This window comes from Candoia aspera, chromosome 2, assembly GCF_035149785.1.
Source record: "Candoia aspera isolate rCanAsp1 chromosome 2, rCanAsp1.hap2, whole genome shotgun sequence".
Lineage (NCBI taxonomy): Eukaryota > Metazoa > Chordata > Lepidosauria > Squamata > Boidae > Candoia > Candoia aspera.
The window spans coordinates 142,598,262-142,618,036 of NC_086154.1; the positions used below are offsets into that span (position 1 = coordinate 142,598,262).

General features: G+C 39.1%; 1 protein-coding gene across 1 annotated transcript in view; it reads right to left on the reverse strand.

Annotated features, from left to right (window-relative positions):
- The window catches only part of EIF4B (eukaryotic translation initiation factor 4B), a 36,832-nt gene extending 23,263 nt beyond the window's left edge, over positions 1–13,569 (reverse strand). Inside the window, exons 1-3 of the mRNA XM_063293944.1 lie at positions 13,464–13,569; positions 1,671–1,811; positions 643–851 (exon numbers count right to left, since the gene is read on the reverse strand). Of these exons, the coding sequence (XP_063150014.1) occupies positions 643–851; positions 1,671–1,811; positions 13,464–13,476 (363 nt within the window). The 5' untranslated portion in view covers positions 13,477–13,569. The remainder of the gene's footprint in view (positions 1–642; positions 852–1,670; positions 1,812–13,463) is intronic.
- Positions 13,570–19,775: the final 6,206 nt, after the last annotated feature.

The window sequence follows — 19,775 nt, forward strand, 5'->3', positions numbered from 1 at the left end:
GAACTGCTAGCATTCTATGAAAATAACCACTACTGTAAGCCCAGTGCAACTGCTCACAGAAAAAGCTGTCTGTTGCATCTTTTCAGCTCAGTGCCCTCCAATCCAAATCCAGACAGATGGGTAATTCTATCCAAAGTTTGACTAGATCATTCATCTCATCCTTAATGCACCCCAATACATTTCTTAATCTCAGATTGCAGCATAGTCAGAATAGTGACTTGACTACAATCTGAAGACAGCTGAGACTGTTTATGACTCCTGAGTTCTAAGCTTAAAAAAAACAGACCCCATAAAAAAGTTATCACTTTTCTTTTATAAAAGGCTCTTGGCAATTTCACCTATACACTGAGACACATGATTGCACAAAACTGAACAGATACTCTTAATTCACTAATCTTGGAATTGTACAAAAAACCATGGTAGCCTTTTTAGTGCTTCTACTAGGAGTAACCTCTCCAGAGCAGAGATGCTTAGACAACACTTAAGTGGACAGCATTGTTATACAAAGAGTCTTATTGTCCTCTCCACTCAAAGCTTATCCAATATCTCAGAATTTCACTGAACATTTTCCCACCTTATTCCACACAGCATTAAGAAGAAATGAACATGTTGCCTGCAGGGGAACTTAGGTTACATACTCACATTAAGTCCTCTGAAGAAATCCTTAATGGATTCTTCTGTTACATCATAGGGCAAATTTCCCAGAAAGGCAGTGTAGGGGGGTGATTTTGGGAGACGGCTTCTGTCAATATTGGGCTCCCGAGCTGCCCGAGGTGCAGTAGGCAGGATGGAACGGTCAATCGGAGGGGCTCGGTACACATCATCATCATTGCTATGCCAGGTGGTAGAAACTAGGAGAACAGTTTTGCACATTAGCAAACCCACAGTCTTTACAAGTAGATACTACACTGACTGACTTATAGTAGCACAGTCATTATGTTTCTAGGGATGGAGGGATCACCCAGCCAAGAGCAGTATTTCTGTTTACCTTCAATAATAGACAGTTTTATGTGCAAAACAGCACATTCAATTTCTATACTATATTACAAACAATCTTCCTCCAAACATCTCTCATCAAAAACACTACAAAACATTATATAAAACCAACAGGAATGGAGGACAATTGCTGTTACAAAGATAATGAGTGTAAAGCGGAAAAAAACTATTTTTGAAACTCAGATGTATGGTTACATCAATTTTTACTAGCCAGCAAGAATGTATTAAAAGTGCCTCTGCACATAGGCAGACTGCTTTCTTTCTACTCAGCAAGTTACAGTTTGACAGTTGTTGCTCAGAGAGAATCCTGACCTCTCAGAAAATGTTACTATTTCATGTCCTAGTATGTTTACACAGTAAATCAAATCTAGCAGAAAAGGGCACAGGGAAATGCCAAGCTTATCATGCTAGTTTCAAACATGAGGAAGGTGCAAACTTGCCTCTGAAGTGGTGCTGGCTTCAGAAATGCTCCAACCACCTTTAAAGCTCAGCATAATATCTGACAATTGTTCCTGAGTATCAGCTGCTAACAAAAATCCAGCAGGGAAGCTAGGAGGAATAAACTAACAACCTTGCCAAATATATTAACTAGATATTCCTTAGTGATGCATAGAAACTTTTCTATCAAAGTAAAAAACATTATACTATGCTAGGAGAGTTAATGTCCTTCTTACCATCTCCTTCCAGGTCGTCTGTTTCATCTGCCCAGCTGACTGGTTTCGGAACATAGGTGGTACCACCACCACCACCACCACCATCCTCTGCCAGAAAGTCTGTCAGAGTCAGGGTCTTCCCCTTCTTGTTCTTCTTCTTAGCTATAAGAAAAAAGGTAAGTTAATAGTCTAAATATGCTCCCCTTCAAAGACCTGAAATTGAACTGCTTTTCCCAAACATGTATTGAGTAAGATACCACAATGCTGATCACTTCAATTCTTCTACCACAATACAAAATACTAAGTTAAGTAGTTTAAAATGCTGTTTTGAAACTGAACTAAATAAAAAGGTAGTTAATGTACAGCTATAAAGTTAGGTAAACCAAACTCGGTTTTTAATACAACCAAGATAAATCCTAAATGCAGTTTTGGAAAATGGATAAGAAAATAAGTTCTGTATAATTTATAGCTACTATGCCATATCTGTGCTTCCAATAAGTCTCACCTAGAATATCAGCCATTAAGCACAACTAAAAACAAGTACAGCTGCAGGGACATTCTTTCCACTCCCTTATCTGCCTTCTCCGCTCTATGTAAGTGGTGGCTGTGGGGAGCCTCTCCAAACTTACATTCTTATCTGCTCAACAATGGAAGTTTTTTTAGGCAAGTTCAGAAATGTGCCTGTCAACTTCCAGGGGCAGTATGGCGCAATGAAGACGCAGAGCCAACGACCATGGCAAAGACCAAGAAACTGGTGAGTAGACTGGTTCCTTGGAACCTCTCCAGATAAGGAGAGGATGGGAGATTGCACAGATGTGCTCCAGACAGCCGCTCCCCACAAGGAGTCCACAGGACAGTAGTTTTCTGTGAGTTTGAGCACCAGGACACGACAGGATCAGCCATCTTGCTCGCAATCAAAGCTGAGCCTTTTAAAGGATTCACAAACCTCACATCAGTTTCAGAAATTGCCTATTAACCATCTTAAAGCTATCAGAGACCTTCAAAACAACAAGTTTGAAAAATCTTCACTGGGTGAGTTTATCTTCAACTCTGAACAAAAGAAAAATTATAAGCTTAAGAACTTAAAGAATTTGAAATAAACAGCAAAAAGCTGAATAAGATTTTGATCTAAGAATTTTGACCCTAACTCTAAGGAAGTTATAAACGGATTAAGGGTCCAGGTAAATTTTGTTTACTTTTTACTATAAGATTTTGGAATTAACTATAAAAAATAAACAGCTTCTCATGGGAAACAGATTGTTTTGGCTATCCTGGCAATTACAAGTCATAACAAAGATAAGTGATGCTTTTAGAAACTTGTCACTAGAGGGGGCTAACAATTCTAAACAGAAGAAAAAAATACAAGCTGTTCTTGATATCAGTCAGTACTGGGACTTGAAAAATGACACAAAATGTTGTAACATCGGAAATATTAGAGATCCTTAAAGAATGGAGCCAGAAATTAGTAACTACAATATCAACACGGTCAGTAATGATGTCTGCTTCTATGGATAGGCCATGTCTAAAAGATGTTAATGAAGGAATGACAGATGTGGAACAAATTTTATCTGACAAGACAGAGAAAGTACTGAAAGTGGAACTACAAATGATGGACCAAGAAAATGATTTGGAAAAGGATGCTTTACTAGATATACAAAAGAAACTGGCTGAAGTTTTAAAAAAACTGGATGAAGTTTAAAAATCAGAAGGGAAATAGAAATGATAAACCAAGAGAATGACCTGGAAAATGTTTTCTTATTAGATCTACAAAAGAAGCTTGTTAAAGCCTTGAAGAAATCCATGCGATAGGATGAAGAATTGAGGAGAACTCAACTCTTACGACAATATTTGACTGAAGATTAAGATTGTTAGAAGTAAAAGGAAGGAATATAAAGTTGGTTTATCTGATCGAAGTTAAAACAGGACACTTTTTTGCTGACACCAGGATTGAAAAGTTGATGTTTTATGGATTTGTTTATAGGTAAGGGATGGGATATGGGATAAAGATATATCTGTTTGTAACCTTACAGGGGCTGAAGAGTTATTAAATTTGTTTATACTTGTTGTGATGAAGATTGAAGTTACTTCTTTATATATTTATTTTCTTTTTCTTTACTATATTCTTATCTGTCTACCTCAGGCCTGTACTTTTTAAAGATAGTAAAAACAAGTAAATCTACAGCACTCCTAAAACAATTGGAAATGGATGGTTTCTATATTAATCATTTCCCATTTCTGCAAGGTTAATCAGTGTTCATGTATCCTCACAACATAAAAGATAGGCAAGTGACTAGTGAAATGCCAAGCAACCATAGCTGTATCACAGATCATATAAACCACAAACAACCTTATTGTTAATTAGGCAAGTTTGCAATCATGCTAAGGCAAAACCCAACCATATTATAGCTTACCATAATACATGCATGAAGTCAGGGCATTATAACCAAATTTGTCCCTAAGGCTGGAAATCCTGTATTTGTAAAATTCACATCATATTATTATACATTTAAAAACACAACAGATGTCTCAAGATTCAGATGAGGGAATTATCTGCATCTGGGTCTACAACAGCCCAATTACTCCCCTGTCCCCAGGTTGACTAATAAAAGGAATTCAACAAAGTTGTATTTGAATTTTCTTTCTTGAATTTTGAATTGCACCATTGTATCTTTCCCTATAGTAGATTAACACAGAAATGAACTGAAAAAGTAGTAGCAAGGCTGAGAAGTGAGCTCAATTTTATCATGCTATCAAATTTCCAGGCAGCCAACAGGAAACAGATGATGGAAAGGAGAACATTTATTTATTTCAAAAATGTTTATATCATCCAATTCTAAGCCACGAAAATCCTTCAGAAAGGGCATTCTTTTAAATTACCTATTCTTGTTCACCATCACTAATTCAGCTATTTTTTTCTTTCATTTTAAAAGAAAATAATTATAAGACACTTAGTATCAGTATTATTTCTGGGTAGTTAGTACAACCAAATGTTAAAATTCAGCCATCCACTATAAAATCCTGTTAATTTAAGAGCTAATTTAATTTAAATGTTAAAATTCTGCTACCTGTTCAAATTAAATTAATCATACCATGAAAATATATTTAATTCATTAAAAACATGTACATACTACTTATTTAAAAATCCTGAAGCAGTAATTATAAAAGCATAAAATAAAAACAGGATTAAAAGCAGTAAAACAGAGTTATACGGACCAGGGCGGCCTAAAAAGTAAATAAATTCCATAATGAAAAAGCAAGTATTTCAAATATTAAGGAGATATAATGATGAGAAAGGCCAACATAAAAAGAGAATGGTATAAAAGATGGGGGGAGGTCTCTATTCTCATTTCAATACATGCTAAATAATGCTACTATTATTAAAGCATTCTTGTTTTTCAAATCCTAGGAGTAACTGGTTGTTGCTCCAAACTTGTTCTGGAGCAAACAAATACTATAATATGAGCTCAAGACATGCATGAATTCCCTTCTCCAAAAACTCATTTCACAAGACATTCTACAGTGTGCTAAGATTTCCTTTATATTTTGCATTATTCTTACAGAGCATCAAGTACACAGGCTACTGCTGCTGCAGATCAACAATGTAGATATTTCCACTGCAATTACCAAGAAAAACTAATAAGGAAGCAACATTAAAGTATTAACAATCCAATGCTAATAAGAGAGTTCATTATACAACACCTTCACTAGTATTTCAGGATGCCTGCAGATTCTGCTACGGTTTTACCTTCTCCCCTACAACAGTTGCACCCCAAGAATTCCTGCGTGAAGGGCAAGGCATTAAGCCAATATATGAAATGGATTAGCAATGCTATACCATATTTAATGATTCAGCTGTTGCTCTTGGTTCACATTACTTACTTTCTTCTGCAACCTGCATAGTAATTGGTCAGTCCCTGACCAAAGATAAACGGCATGGTTTTAAACTATTTGCTCCCTCCCGTCTCTTATTAAGAGTGTAAACCCTACAGACAACTTACAGAGTTATTTTTATTTGCCTCCATCATGCCTCCACATTGTGATAATTTCAATTACGTCATCACATTATGACTTCATGGCAAGATTGGCAGAAGATGAAAAGGTGTTTTTAAGCACATGAAGAGTTGCCTTATTTATATCATATCTGCACTTTCTAGATACAAGGAGCTCCCCAAACATGCACTGCATTTCCAGAAGAGACTGGAATCCTTGAGGCCAACCAGATTCCATAGTTTAAACAGCCCTGTTATAAATAGAATTGCAGGACTATGGGCTAGACTCTGAAACCAATGATAAACCACTTCTATGAGAAGAAAGCAATGGTAAAGAACTTCCACATTACTACTAGGAAAATTACATGGATATATCTACAAAGTCACGAGGAACAACGTTTGTCTTAAAGAAGATTTTACTATCATAAAGGAGAGAAGGTGGTACATAATATATGCTATACATGCAAGGCTCCAGGTTTAATCACTGGTATCAATAGCCAGATTAGTGAAGATCTGGTTGAGACTCTGGAAAACTGAAACGAGTCATGGTAAATACTCACTCTCTCTCAGGTTCCAATTAAAAGTGTAAGATTTTCATATAGATGTGCTTACGGGAACCAAACAACACAAACAGGTTCTCAAATAACACTGAATAGTGTAGGTTGTTTCAGTTCAGTTCAATGTATACATGAACCTTTTAATTTGTAAACCAGGATTTTCGGTTTAATGTAATACATGAAAGGCTAAATTCACCCATCCTACAAAACAATAATGGTTTGTTTGGTTTTGGCTTAGAGTGTTACAGGAGCCAAACCAAAAATGTCTTCTTTAAAAAAAACCCATAGCTTAATATTATGTGAATTAGTTTTTTATCTCAATATATTCTTTTAACCACATTAAATGGAACCCTATGAAATTCTTCCACTAATGGAACTGGAAGGGATGCCAATTGCCCCTCCTACGTTCAGCCTCTCACATAACCCCAAAATCTGCTTTGGACAGTTTGGAAACTGTAGTGAGCTGTTGGAAGGAGCACAGAGGCAAAACACTGTGCAATTCATTTTCAACTTACTGGGAAGCGGACTGCCCTTATTCCACATTACTCTGGGAGAAGGAAGAAGCTGAACACTATAGCTTAAGGACCCTTAATTACTTCATTTTAAAAAAAAAACTGGCCCTTTTTTACAGGCCCATCTTAGCTACAATGGTATATACCCATCACAACTGTGCAGCCAAAACACGTTTGTCTTACCAAATGAAAACAGGGTTCTGAAATTCCACTGTAGGGTCATTTCATATCACCCTTGGGATAAACATATCAAAAACAAGGCATAATCCTATAATCACACTATCCTTGGATAGTGTACATTTAGCATTTTGCATTGAGAAAGATGTAAAGGTAATTACATATACAATGTCAACATGATATAGGTAAAGGTAAAGGTTTCCCTTGACGTAAAGTCCAGTCCTGTCCGACTCTAGGGGGCGGTGCTCATCTCCGTTTCTAAGCCGTTAGAGCCAGCGTTGTCTGTAGACCCGTCCGTGGTCATGTGGCCAGCATGACGACACGGAACGCCGTTACCTTCCCGCCGAAGCGGTACCTATTGATCTACTCACGTTTGCATGTTTTCGAACTGCTAGGTGAGCAGGAGCTGGGACTAGCAACGGGAGCTCACCCCGTTGCGCGGATTCGAACCGTCAACCTTCCGATCGGCAAGCTCAGCAGCACAGCGGTTTAACCCGCAGCGCCACCGCGTCCCCTACGTCAACATGATATACTTAATGGCAAAATTTATGTTCTTTCAAAATCATGAGTTAATTTTAGCTATAAATCTTGTTTTACCATCTAAATTCTATGTCCCAATAAGCAAAAGCACTCCCTGTTGTGACCACATTAGATTAAACAAAAGATAAATTCTGTAACAAGTCATGTCTAAGTGCCCTAAGGCTTTTCCATGCCATCTCTCCACCTGATGTTTCAGACTAAGGTAAGAAAAGGCTGCTATGTCTTTTTAGCATCACAGAGCACCTGAAAACTCCCAAAAACCCAGGGCCTCAACTAGGGTCTGTGTCACCCAGGGCAAACATGGATTCCACACCCATTTTGGCTCCCCACCAGCATGGCGCCCAGGGCACATGCCCCGGTTGCCCCCCCCCAGTTGCGGCCCTGCAAAAAACCCCCAAACCTGTCAAATTAATATTGGGCATCCATCAATTTTTTCTTGACTTTCACTTTTATATCCCACAATGCTCAAAATCCAAGGTTCTTGAAGATCTTCTGCTCCATGGAAGTTTACCAGATGAACTGTATGAAGCATTTGCCATCGTCAGATTCCATAATCAATGGAAACACTTACATTAAAACTGAACATGCAAAGCATAAGACGACATTCTCCCATCCTACATTATGTATTAGCTTTTCACAAATTACCCTAGTGCTATTTTTTCCTCGCCTTTCCTATTCTTAAAAACTAAGCCTAAAACCTACAGAGACATCAGTATATACTATACCTACAACTTAGCTAGCCATTGTCAGCACATATAACTGCTGCTGAAACACAACACACTTGTTCTATAAAAGAACAGCTCTGTGAAACAGTATATTAACTTTATTACCTGAAGCCGAAACTATATGCTTATTTTTGGACCCAAAACATAATTTCAGTCAGAAAAGGAACTCATTAATCATAAAAATCCAGGTTCTAAAGAGCTATAAAGCTCATCAGAATGCTTTGAACAATTTCTTGATTGGGAAATCAGGGTAAGTCAAATCTAAGGTTATAATCCACCCTTATTCAGAGGCCTTCTGCAATATGAAAAAAGGTGCATCAACCTTTAGAAAGAAGCAAAATGCTATTTTTCCATTTTAGAATGCAAATAAAATGCTTGCTAAAATCATTAGACTGAAATATTGTTTTACATGATATACTCTGATTTTACAAAAATACACACAAGCACTACTTTTAAGCTCTGTTTCCCTCCTTCCTTTCCACAAAAGTACAGGGGCCCCACTGTTGCTGCACCATAAACAAGAAAGTCACTGTTGGGCAAACCAGTGTTTCAAAACCTTGAGAACAAGAAAAAAAATACCTAAATACCTTGGATGATACCTTATTCTAACTTTAGATGAAGCCCTGGAGTGATTACAATCTTTTTTCTTATTCCAGATGTACTATAAAAATATGCTAGTCAAACACTTCAGATTGTGCTTGATATATCTGCAAAGTTTGGAAAACAATAGAATGCCATTTCAGTCTTCCTGGCAAAGGTAAGAAGCATTTCAGGCAGAAATGTTTCAGTAATAGAATTAAAATAGAACCGTATTTTGTTAACTGCAATGTTGAAGACACATGCTAAGAAGAGGAATGAACTCTTATCATTCTAGTACAATGGGAAAAAGTCATGCCACTTATCTTTTTTAATTGTAGTTATATCTGTATTGGAAGTAGCCAGAAGCCACCTTCTGTTTCTATTTTCTATCTATTTTCACTTTTACAGTTTTTGTTCTTTTTCTTTTAGTTCTATCTTTTATCTTTACTGTACCCCCCGTTTTTGTATTTTTAACTATACCTGGAGATATAATAAAATTCTTATATATGAAAAAAGTCATGTCACAAGGAATATCTCTTTGCTTGGGAATCTTTCATATTTTGTTTTACTTGGGAAGATATGCAGTGTCCCTCCCTATATCTAACGGGTTGTTACATATTTTTGTACATCTTACTACAAACACCATATTCTCTAGGCTGTCCTGGAAAAGATCAAAAGAAAAACATAAAATAACAAAACCCATCTCATCTCAATCAGTTCCTCAAGCTCTCAGCAGTGAAGATGTTCCAGAGAGCCAAGAAGGATTTTTATCATGGACAAACTCAAGAAAATTTCACCAAATGGTTTCAAAACCCTCTTGCTGCTTTGCAGAAAAGAAGTCTAGTGTAAGTGCTGACAAACAGCACGCATCAAAAACATTGCTCTTAATTGTGTAAATTTATCTTTTTTTTAATGATGTGTTTAATAATTATTTGGCTACAAGTGATCTTTAAAAAAAACATAATCAAGATCAAAATTCCAAATAAATGTTGAATAAACTGCCAAGACACATCCTGAAATAAACCTAACTTTATATCACATATATTGAGATCATCATAGTCTGTTAATAGATCAAATTTACATTTATATACATTATGCTATTACAGTATTATTTTTCATCTGTTTAAAAAAGTAAAAAAAAAAAAAAAGTAGCCAAGAAACAGGAATACTGGAAAATGGGGGAAAACATCTGGGTTTTCTGTCCCTGCCACCTATTTTCCCAATCTACCCAGGAAAGCATCTGGACTGGAAATAATGCAGTGTGGGGGAAATAAGCGGGACATGTCATCCACTTTTATACACACTGGTTGATTCACAGAGAAGACCTTATTATCCCAAACTATATATACTATAAATTAAAAGTAAAAAAGAAGAGATTCTAGGTGCTCATTTTGGTAAAGAACACTACCACCTGGAGGGAAAAACCTTAAACCTAGTGTTATAATGTAAGGAATGTATTGTTATCTTGAAAAACAAAACAAATAGATCTGATATAAAGACATCAGGTTTACAAAGCGATAAATACACCTTAAACATTAATTTTCAGAATTTCAGCATGAAGCAAATCATCCCTACATTTATGCATCTGACAATGAATTTTGCAGATAGCTTTGGAGCATATAGAGAGAGCCAGTTTGGTGTAGTGGTTAAGGCATCAGGCTAGAAATGGGGAGACTGTGAGTTCTAGTGCCACTTTAGGCACAAAGCCAGCTGGATGACTTTGGGCCAGTTGCTCTCTCTCAGCCCCAGGAAGCAGGCAAGGGCAAACCACTTCTGAAATCTTGCCAAGAAAACTGCAGGGACTTGTCCAGGCAGTCATCAGGAGCCAACACTGACTTGAAAGCACATACCTGCATTGGGGCATTTATGCCTGAGTTTGGGGAAAGCCCAAAGTTTCATGTGATAAAAACTGGGTGTTGGTCATGGTCTGGACAACCTTGCAACAGGACTTATGTTTAAGACGAAGGACAAATCACATTCAGGGATCTGCATGAGAGTTTAAGAATCCAAGCCTACTACAGTCCAATTTCTTTATCTGCTGGATTTCTAGCACAGATTAGTGAGTGGTGCGGTCAAGTTACAGTATACTTCACAATACATCTACAGAAATAACTACAATATCTGTTTTTCAAAACTGGGTGGCAACCAATTTGTATTTTTTTCTCTCTGCTACTCTTTTAAGTAAAACTATATGTACTTTAAAAAAAACAGTTGGGAGGGTAGATTAAGGTCCTTAGGTAAATGTTTTTAATTATCAGGCTTACCATTTGTCATCCTTCATGGTAATCACATCTAAATCAGACATTTTGCTACATTAGCATTCCTTATGAACTGAGAATGCACCCTAAAACATCCAGAACTTCCTACACAATATGTAGACACAGGTAAAAATTAATGGAGCTCAATTAGTTGCTTTTTAAAGAAACTTGTTTTCCAGTACTAATATTCTGACTGAGAAATATGTGATAAAATTCTTGACATCTAAGTATTCTTTTAATATGCTTCCTCAATCAAATACAGATCAAGCTTTGAGCAACAAAATGGAACCAATGCATTCACAGAATCAGCAAGGAACAATTCTGCTATCTGGTGATCCCATTAATAACCTATCCAGGATCCATCACTCTTTTTCTAAAACTATCTTTTGGGCAAACATTGTATTCAAGACAGTAACTGAAGATGCGGAGAAGTAACTAGAGCTTGGGAGTATATGGAGTATATCCAATTAGAAATAAACTAAGGCATTAACTGTAAAGAGAGGACACATTATGACCCATAATAGCAGTTTCTGCACAGATGGCAATGTTACATACTAGTCATAATGAGGAAACTACACATAGAACTTAAAAGCTTCAAAATTAAATCACAAAATTCTACTGAAGGATCATGATAAGTACATTACAGGCTCAGGTATCTATGCTCCTTCTAAGAACAAAGCTACATAAACAGCAGCATCTGGAGCACAAAGGGGGCACATAACAGCACAGCCGAAACTATTGAAAAAAGGATTGTAGGATAGTCTTTATCTATTTCTCAACCTGTTGACCTTGGAGGAACCCTTGAAATATTTTTCAGGCCTCAGGGAACCCCTGCACATTCAGGCTCAAATAGAGGCCAGAAGTTACAAAATTATTGTATTCATTTCATGTGCAGGCCTGTATATATGCACTAACAGTGTTTTTAAACTAAAAATAAAGAATGAAACTTATCTCTTTGTAATGTGAAGTTGCCTGAATTTGAAATAATGTTTTAAATAAATCATGGTCTCCCAGGGAACCCCCAGTGACCTCTCGCAGAACCCTGGGGTTCCACAGAACCCTGGTTGAGAAACTGTGATATAAGATAATGAAATGTTAAAGTCATCTGAATCATTTGGTATTTCAACGAGGAACATCATTCATGAATGTTTCCCAATAGTACACACACACACACACACACACACACACACACTAAAGACAGTAGAACATAATGCAGAAGTTCTGCCCCCATGAGCTTCATGATTTACTGACTTTCTACTTATAAAAGAGAACTATCATTTAAAAAGTCTGTTCTGTAGGCTAGGCTGATAAGCGTTCATTCTACTACATTTATCAACTATGCCACATCTTTTCCCCAAATTGTGGTGGTGTACAAGGCTCTCTATACGGTGCACACATTCAATATGGCAAATGTTATAAAGATAACAGCCACACACAGAACTATTCTAGGAAGAGCATGAATATAAATGCTATTTTCAAAAGCATAAGGAACAGTTACTTGACAGAGCATGGAAAGGTGAAAGTAACCTTACGCAATGGAAACAGATTGTTACTTACTGCATGGTACAGAACAGAAGCATGAACCAGGCAGTGCCCCCTCCCATTCCGAGAGAGGAAAGGCCCCCCCTTTCCATTTCGAGAAAGGATAACACCACACAGCAGCTACGTAACACTTTCGGAGCGTTTAACCTTCATTCAGAAATCCTTAGAACAGCCTCCAAGGTAAGCCAGTCTTCTTACGTCATTGTGAGATATTCGCTAGATGGCAAATGGCTGAGGGCCCAATGCCACCTCATGCACCCGTGACCCTAGACACATCCGACAGGATTTCCTGACTGGCATCTCTGAGCTCTAGTATTAATTCCTTCTCCAGATGCGGGAGAAAAGGAAGATAACCGGGAGGGGGGTGCGCTGGCAGAAAGAAAGCGAGGCAAAAAAGTGGCAGTACGGGCGGCTTGCCTCTGCAGGGGGGCGGGAAAAGACGAACAAATCCCACTCTCGACGTGCTCCACCCAGCCCGGGCACCACCACTCCCCGCCCCTACGTCCAGACTGTGGGGAGCCGTCAGGAGCTACACCCACGTGGGTGCCGCCCAGGTTCTTCCCCTCCCCACTTCACCCGTGCCCGCCGCGACTGCGCATTGGAACGCGGCCGAAGGTTCCATCTGCTCCCCCTCCCCCGGTGTGGATTGCTGGTCACTTATTCGGGCACGCTATGCGGCTTCCGCCGCCCGCCTTCCTGAGGAGCCGCGTGCCGAAGCCAGAACAACCAAGGCCGCTGTCGCGTTCGAAGCCACGGCGCGCGCCGATTCAGGTTTGGCCACCGTCGGCGTCCAGCAGGCCCAGGAGGGACGCTGAGGGGCCACGGGCGCTTCACTGCAGGCCTCTCCCCTGCAACCCGGCGTTGGAATAAGATCAACCCGGACGCTACCGGCGTCTCGAAAAGCGAAGGCCCGTGTCCCGCGGAGCACCACTCACCTGAGGCCGCCATGTTGGGATGAGCGAGAGAAGGCAAAAGGCCCGGATGCGCCCGTCACGTGATTATAGCGAAAGCGGCACCTCCTCCTCTTCTAAGAAGGGCGGAGGCAAAAAAAATGGGGAGGGAATAGGCGAGAAACCAAATGGGCAAATTGACTCTGCGGTTCACAACCCCAAAGCGGTGGTGGAGAGCCAGCGGGCGGGACTGACGTCGGTGCGCCTGAATGGGCGAGTTTCGTTTTAAAAGCGACGATCGGCCTTTGCTCCCTAATAACCGGGGAGTCGTTGTCACTGTATTTACTGCAGCCTGGTGCCCGAGATAAAACTGCAGCTTCCATAATCTGAAAATCAGAGACTTGACCACTTAACGTAAGGAAGTGAAAAGGAAATTGTGCACGGGCATTGGAGACTTTGAATCTGTATGTGCTTTGACACGCATCTGCAGTTAGAATAAATTATCTTTCGGTTTCCACTCCCAGTATTTAGCTCCTAGACACACAGCTTCCTTCCCTCAGTACCAGACAGGACAACGTTTTACCCTTGGTGAATTTGCATTCCTATCCCGCTTCTGTCTGGGAACAACCACCAAGATAGCACTCATCAGAATAGTGTTTTACTTTACTATGCTATTGGGAAGTTTGCAAAATCGAACAATAGGTACAATTGGCAGGTAAAGCATCATAAAAGGGCAGTGCGTGACTGGAAAGCTGTGGGGTACAAGGCCAGCAGAATACCAACCACGTTCAATAAATTCCTTGTTCAAAAGGAGAGTGGGAATTGCAGAAATTCCCTCCCTGTCACAACGTACCAAGGGTGGCAACGATTCCAGTATTCTTCTGAGACACAGCTTGAGTTTTGAGTGCATACCCTTACACTAAAGAGCCTGCCTCACATTTTTTGAGATAGGATTTGAGTTGAAAATCTGTGAGACCTGCACCTCTGTTGCAAGGCAACAGCTATAGATGTATATTCACATTTTTAGAAAAGCCTTTGAACGGGAGATAAGCAGCACGTATAGAATCCAACTGTCCCTAAAACGCAGAGCAATCCTATGCACTAACTACGTAGGAAAGGTGATATAATCCTGACAATTTCCCAGGCTAGCCTACAGCCCTGGAATTTCTGGGTTATCTCTCATCCAAGTACTAATCAGGGCTGATCTTTTTTCTTGAGATTAGCCAAAATCTGCCAAATGCTGCTAATTTACCTGAGTCATACACCTGAAAGAGAGTTGACTTCCTACAAATTATTTTTTGCACATGAAGGGAAATGTGATGACAACGTTTAAAAGACAGTCCTGCATATGTAGAAAACTGAGGGTTATTTTCCACACCTTAGGAAAAAGAGGATAGAGCCAGTAAAAGGCATTATGCTAGTTTTTAATATCTTAGTTTAACAATCCTTGTTGACTGCACCAATTCAGCTTCTAAATGGTTAAGTTAATGTAGTTATCTGATACTGTTTGTTAATCATAGTTCAATAAAAACAATTTTAAAAAGATTCTAAATGGTTTACAACAAGGAGCAACCCCCCATAAAAGCAATGAATCAAATATAAAAATAAGTGACTCTAAAAATACTGGCTCACAGAAACAATCTGAACCAAAAGGCACAGTGAAAAACAAGTGTACGGCCTTAAGCACTTTGTGAAACGCCGGGAAGGGGCCAAGCCTACCCCTTGGGTGAGTGAGTTGGAAAGCAGGGTGTGACTATGGAAAGGCCTATGATCTCACCTATGCCCCCTGAACCTCATGAGGTGGCAAATCTCCTAAGGCCTTCCTAAATGTTTCAAGTAGACAGAATCAATTTTGAGAAGATGGTGCCTGATATATCACACTAAATGTCCATATAAATTAGTTTTCATTATTTAATATTGTTTTTCGATGTCCTAGCCTTAAGCTGCTTTAGAGAGCCTTTGCTGTAAGAAGGGGATACTGTAAGAGTTGCTGCTGCAAGTTGGGTGGACGTATAAACTGATTGAAATAAATCAATAAATAAACAGAAAAATATATCTTAATTAAAAAGCTAGGCTCCAATCATCTGCTTGAAAGATAAAAAGATATACTTAGTTACAGGCTTGTGATGAGCTAAACTGGTTTGTATTTCCATTTCAAATTTTTCCTAGTAAACAAAATTTGGTTCAACTTCAGCTTGGGAAAAGATCCTTTAGAACTTGAAGAAAATAGGCTTTTGAAAGGGATCCTGCATATAAAGTACAATGTTTGTCATTCAGAGACTGATTGGAACAGCATATAAGTCCTGAAAAAATGTTCCATAGCTTAATGAATACTGGAAATGTATAATTATTTAAATCAGTGTTTCTTAAAGTGTGGTCATAGCAGCTCTGGGGGTCCCCCAAAACCCTCTCAGGGATCTGCAAAATCAAAATTATTTGTCAGCCTATGCTGAAAAATAATATAGTATTAAAATCCCATCAAACAATTGTGAGAAATGGTAGCGGCAGCAAATGCATCAATTTTAATTTTTAATGCAGTAAATATAGATAAATATAACCCATACAAACAAAAGCTCTTTTGGGGTCCTCCATAATTTTTTAAAAATGGGAAGGGGTCCTGAGAGAAAAAAAGTTTAAGAAACACTGATTTAAACAATGGCTGAGAGTAGTAAAATAAAATACCTTTGGATAGATTTTGGACTCTTCAACTTCATGGAATAAGTAGAAAAATAGTGTATCTGTTGAGCTTCATATTTCAGTAACAAAATCCTTCTGAGCTTTATTTTTGCCCCTTGGGTTTCCTAGTATTGTATGTCAAAAATGGGATGGGAATACCTTTTCCTCTTCTTCCCTTCTTCTTTCCTGCCTCGAATTCCAGATCCTTTCATTCTGTGTCCATTCTATAGTGACTGCAAACCCTAGATCTCTTGTACTCCCTGATGGATTGGAGGTGAATTTGATTATTTGTGATGTATTCAATTTGCATGTCCTCAGTCACTCTGTTGTTTACTTGGTTTGTATTCTGACATGTATTTTACCTACCTACAGTGTGCAGTGGGGACTATTACTAAACCCTACTTCAGCATTTTCATGTGGAGCCTGAACTCTTTTGGATTGTTTCAAGTGCCAGCCATTCTATATTTTGAACAGCATCCTCCCACTTCTGTTTTTGAGCAATATATTTATTTTCCTGGGATGATTTTCCTGTAAAACCTTCCCCACCCCAATTATTAATCTGAAATTAGAAAGCATCTTGTGGAACTTAACATATGTATTATGGTAGAAGCTTCTGCCACTTTATAGCTAGGTACAAGGAATTCATCAGTCATGGAATGTTGTCCTAATGTGGTAGATACTTATAAGGATTAAGGAATAAGGATTAAAAAAAAGCAGTGAGGAGTGAAATACAAGCATTAATAATTGCATTAGATAATTTTCATTGCTTGTTTATTCTTCCTTTCATCCCTGTCTCACTGCTATTGTTTTTCTTTCTCTTATTATACTCGTACCAGCTGAGAAGGCATTTTGTGTGTCTGATGAAGTGGGTTCTTAACTAGAAAAGTCGTTCTTTGTCTTTAAAATGGCAGGAAGCTCTCTCTGCGTATGTGTGTTTGCCTTCAAACGGGCTATAAAATGAGAGTCAATATGTGCTAGGACAAAATAATTCCTAACGTTACAGAAGTGCCTGTGGAGATACGAACATTCATTGACTAATCAGAAAGAGATCTTAGAACACATCGTATCTATCATGATAGATATGCAACAGCTATGAATGTAGACATCTGCATCTAACCATGATGATGCCAAAATGACAAAACATGAGTTGTGGCATCAGGATGCACACTGTTCTTTCACATCTGTATCGTGGCTTTGCACACCAGTACATAAGGAGTGGAGTTTGCATTCCAAGGATGTGACACACATTTCATTACTTCTCTCCCATGGATACCTAAGGCTGTGAAAAGGGCAAATTTTATATCAAAAGCTACTACTTTTTTTTAAGACCCTGCCATTCCCAGAACTGACACGCATCATGATTTTATTATGCAAGTTATAATACAATTACAATACTTTCTACAATTCTGATTACTGTATAGAATTTCAGAAAGGATACTGTAGAGTTGGAAAAGGCAGCCAGAGTAAGGAAAGGAAACTGGGTTTTTAATTTAGAACAAGGCAAAGAAAGGGCAGCTAAGCTGAAAGCCTTGTTCTAGCTGACTTTGATTTCTGCTGACTTCAAAGATACTTCAATGTGGTTTTCTTAGCAACCAGGTGGAAGTGCTTTTGCTTTGTCTTTGTCTTTTTCTTTCTTTCTACTTTCTTGTGTTGCTGTGGTATTCCCTGGTGGTCTCACATCTAAGTGCTAACCAGGCTGAACCTGCCTTCATTAAGCTGAGCGGTAGAGATTCAAGAGAAGTTTTTTTTTTTAAGTTCATCTTCATGCAGTGCAGAATTTAAATTGTGGAAATTATGAAAGATGTGGTGATGTTCACCAGTGCAGGTGATTCTGAATGGTGACTATTCAGACTGATGCATGATAATGCTATTAAAGGCTACTAGTTCAGATGATTGCATACTAGCTTGAGAGTCAGAGGCAACATGCAGGCAATGGGCATAACCAGGAGCCCAAGCTGTAGGAGAGCAGCAGAAGGAACCTTTGCTTAGCCACTTTGGTCGAGAAGATGCTAGGAGGGACATCCTGATCCAACCGTGCTCTTCTTCTTACATTCTTTTGAATGGGAAATGTACTTTCCATTCCCACTCAGCTCTGAAGATCAGTGCTGTGGCTTATGTTTAAGGAGGGGCTGAGTATTCCTGTTTGGCAAGTTAATGGTGGTAGTATTGTTAGCAGAAGTAATAAATCACCAGTGTAGTAAATGTATTAAATAAACAAATGATGTAGACCAAGATGCTGAGATGCTTTGAGAATCTAAACCAGCGTTTAGAATTCTGGGAGTGGAAGTCCACACATCTTAAAGTTGCCAGGATTGAGAAACACGGACTAAACTGAAAGGAGAAAGAGAACCATCAAGATCCAAAGAGGTATAAGTGGCTACGGTGCTGGGCTGGCACCAGGGAGATCCAGGTTCTAGTCCACCCTCAGCAACGGACGTTTACTGGGTGATTTTGGGTGGGCAACACTCTCTCTCAGCCCAACCAACCTCATAGGGTTATTTTAGGGGGAAAATGGAGGAGGAAATGCTAATGTGTATCATCTTGAGCTTTTGGAAGAAAGGAGAGATATAAATCTAATACAGAATGAATACTTTTAACAAATAGTTATTTTACACAGAATAATAAATTAAGGATTCCATTCAATTGTTGATAAGGGAAACTGATATGCTTCCACTTTTGCTGTTTATTTAATTTAAACTTGTGGCTTTATAAACAAGTTTTCCCCAATGAGCAGGCATCCAGACATTTCTGCACTGGTTGGGATGATGGGAACTGCAGCAGTCCAATCTAAAGAAGGGAGACTAGATGGGGGGAAAGTGCTTTCCCACAAACTGTGCTTCGACTAGTTTGTGTGAGAGCACCTAGACTACTGAGGTGCTAATATTTCCACAGACACTAGAGGGCAGCACCAAGCTGCATATCATGCCTTGAATTGCTTTGGCACTTCCTCCAGCTTCCACACTCCTAAATAACTATGATTTAATAACACCATATCAGAGCTGCACAGAGGCCTGGATTTGAAGGGGAAAAGGTAATCAGAGCACATTGTGGGCACGCCCATACCTATTGCTCACCCCCATTTTAAATCAAACTTTTAAATCCCATGAGACAAATGCAGGGAAATATTGTTTCTTGAAGGAATTGTGACAGAGACAGTGTGGATGTCCACTCATGCTCCAAATCATCCTTTTCTTCTTTGAACCAAGACAGCTACCCAACCCTCCTTCACAGGCAGATAGTTGCCCTTATTCATTCACAAGTTGTAGTGTGAACACTGTGCAATTGAAAATCGACACCATCACCTGGCAACTGGAATCAGCTGCCAGGGACCCAGCACTAGAATAAGGCCCACAACTGAATCCTGCCCTCGGCTTTCCATTAAAAAAGCCCTGATTTGACAAACAGCTTAAGTGGCGCCGGGTAACTGTCTGGTTGCCATCTCAATTTCTCACTGTGCCTTTGATGAACTGTACTACAGGTCATAGCAGGAACTTAAAAATGGAAGTAGGCTTAGTCTCCAGGTGCTGGTGTGGCCTGCCAGTGCCATGTGACCTGGATGGAGCCACCGCGAAGAGGGCACTCATCAGCTTCCATGGTGGTAGCTCTCTCATTCCTGGTTCTGACACACTGTCATCATCATAATTATTCCACTGCTTATGTTATTCATTGTTCATAAAATCC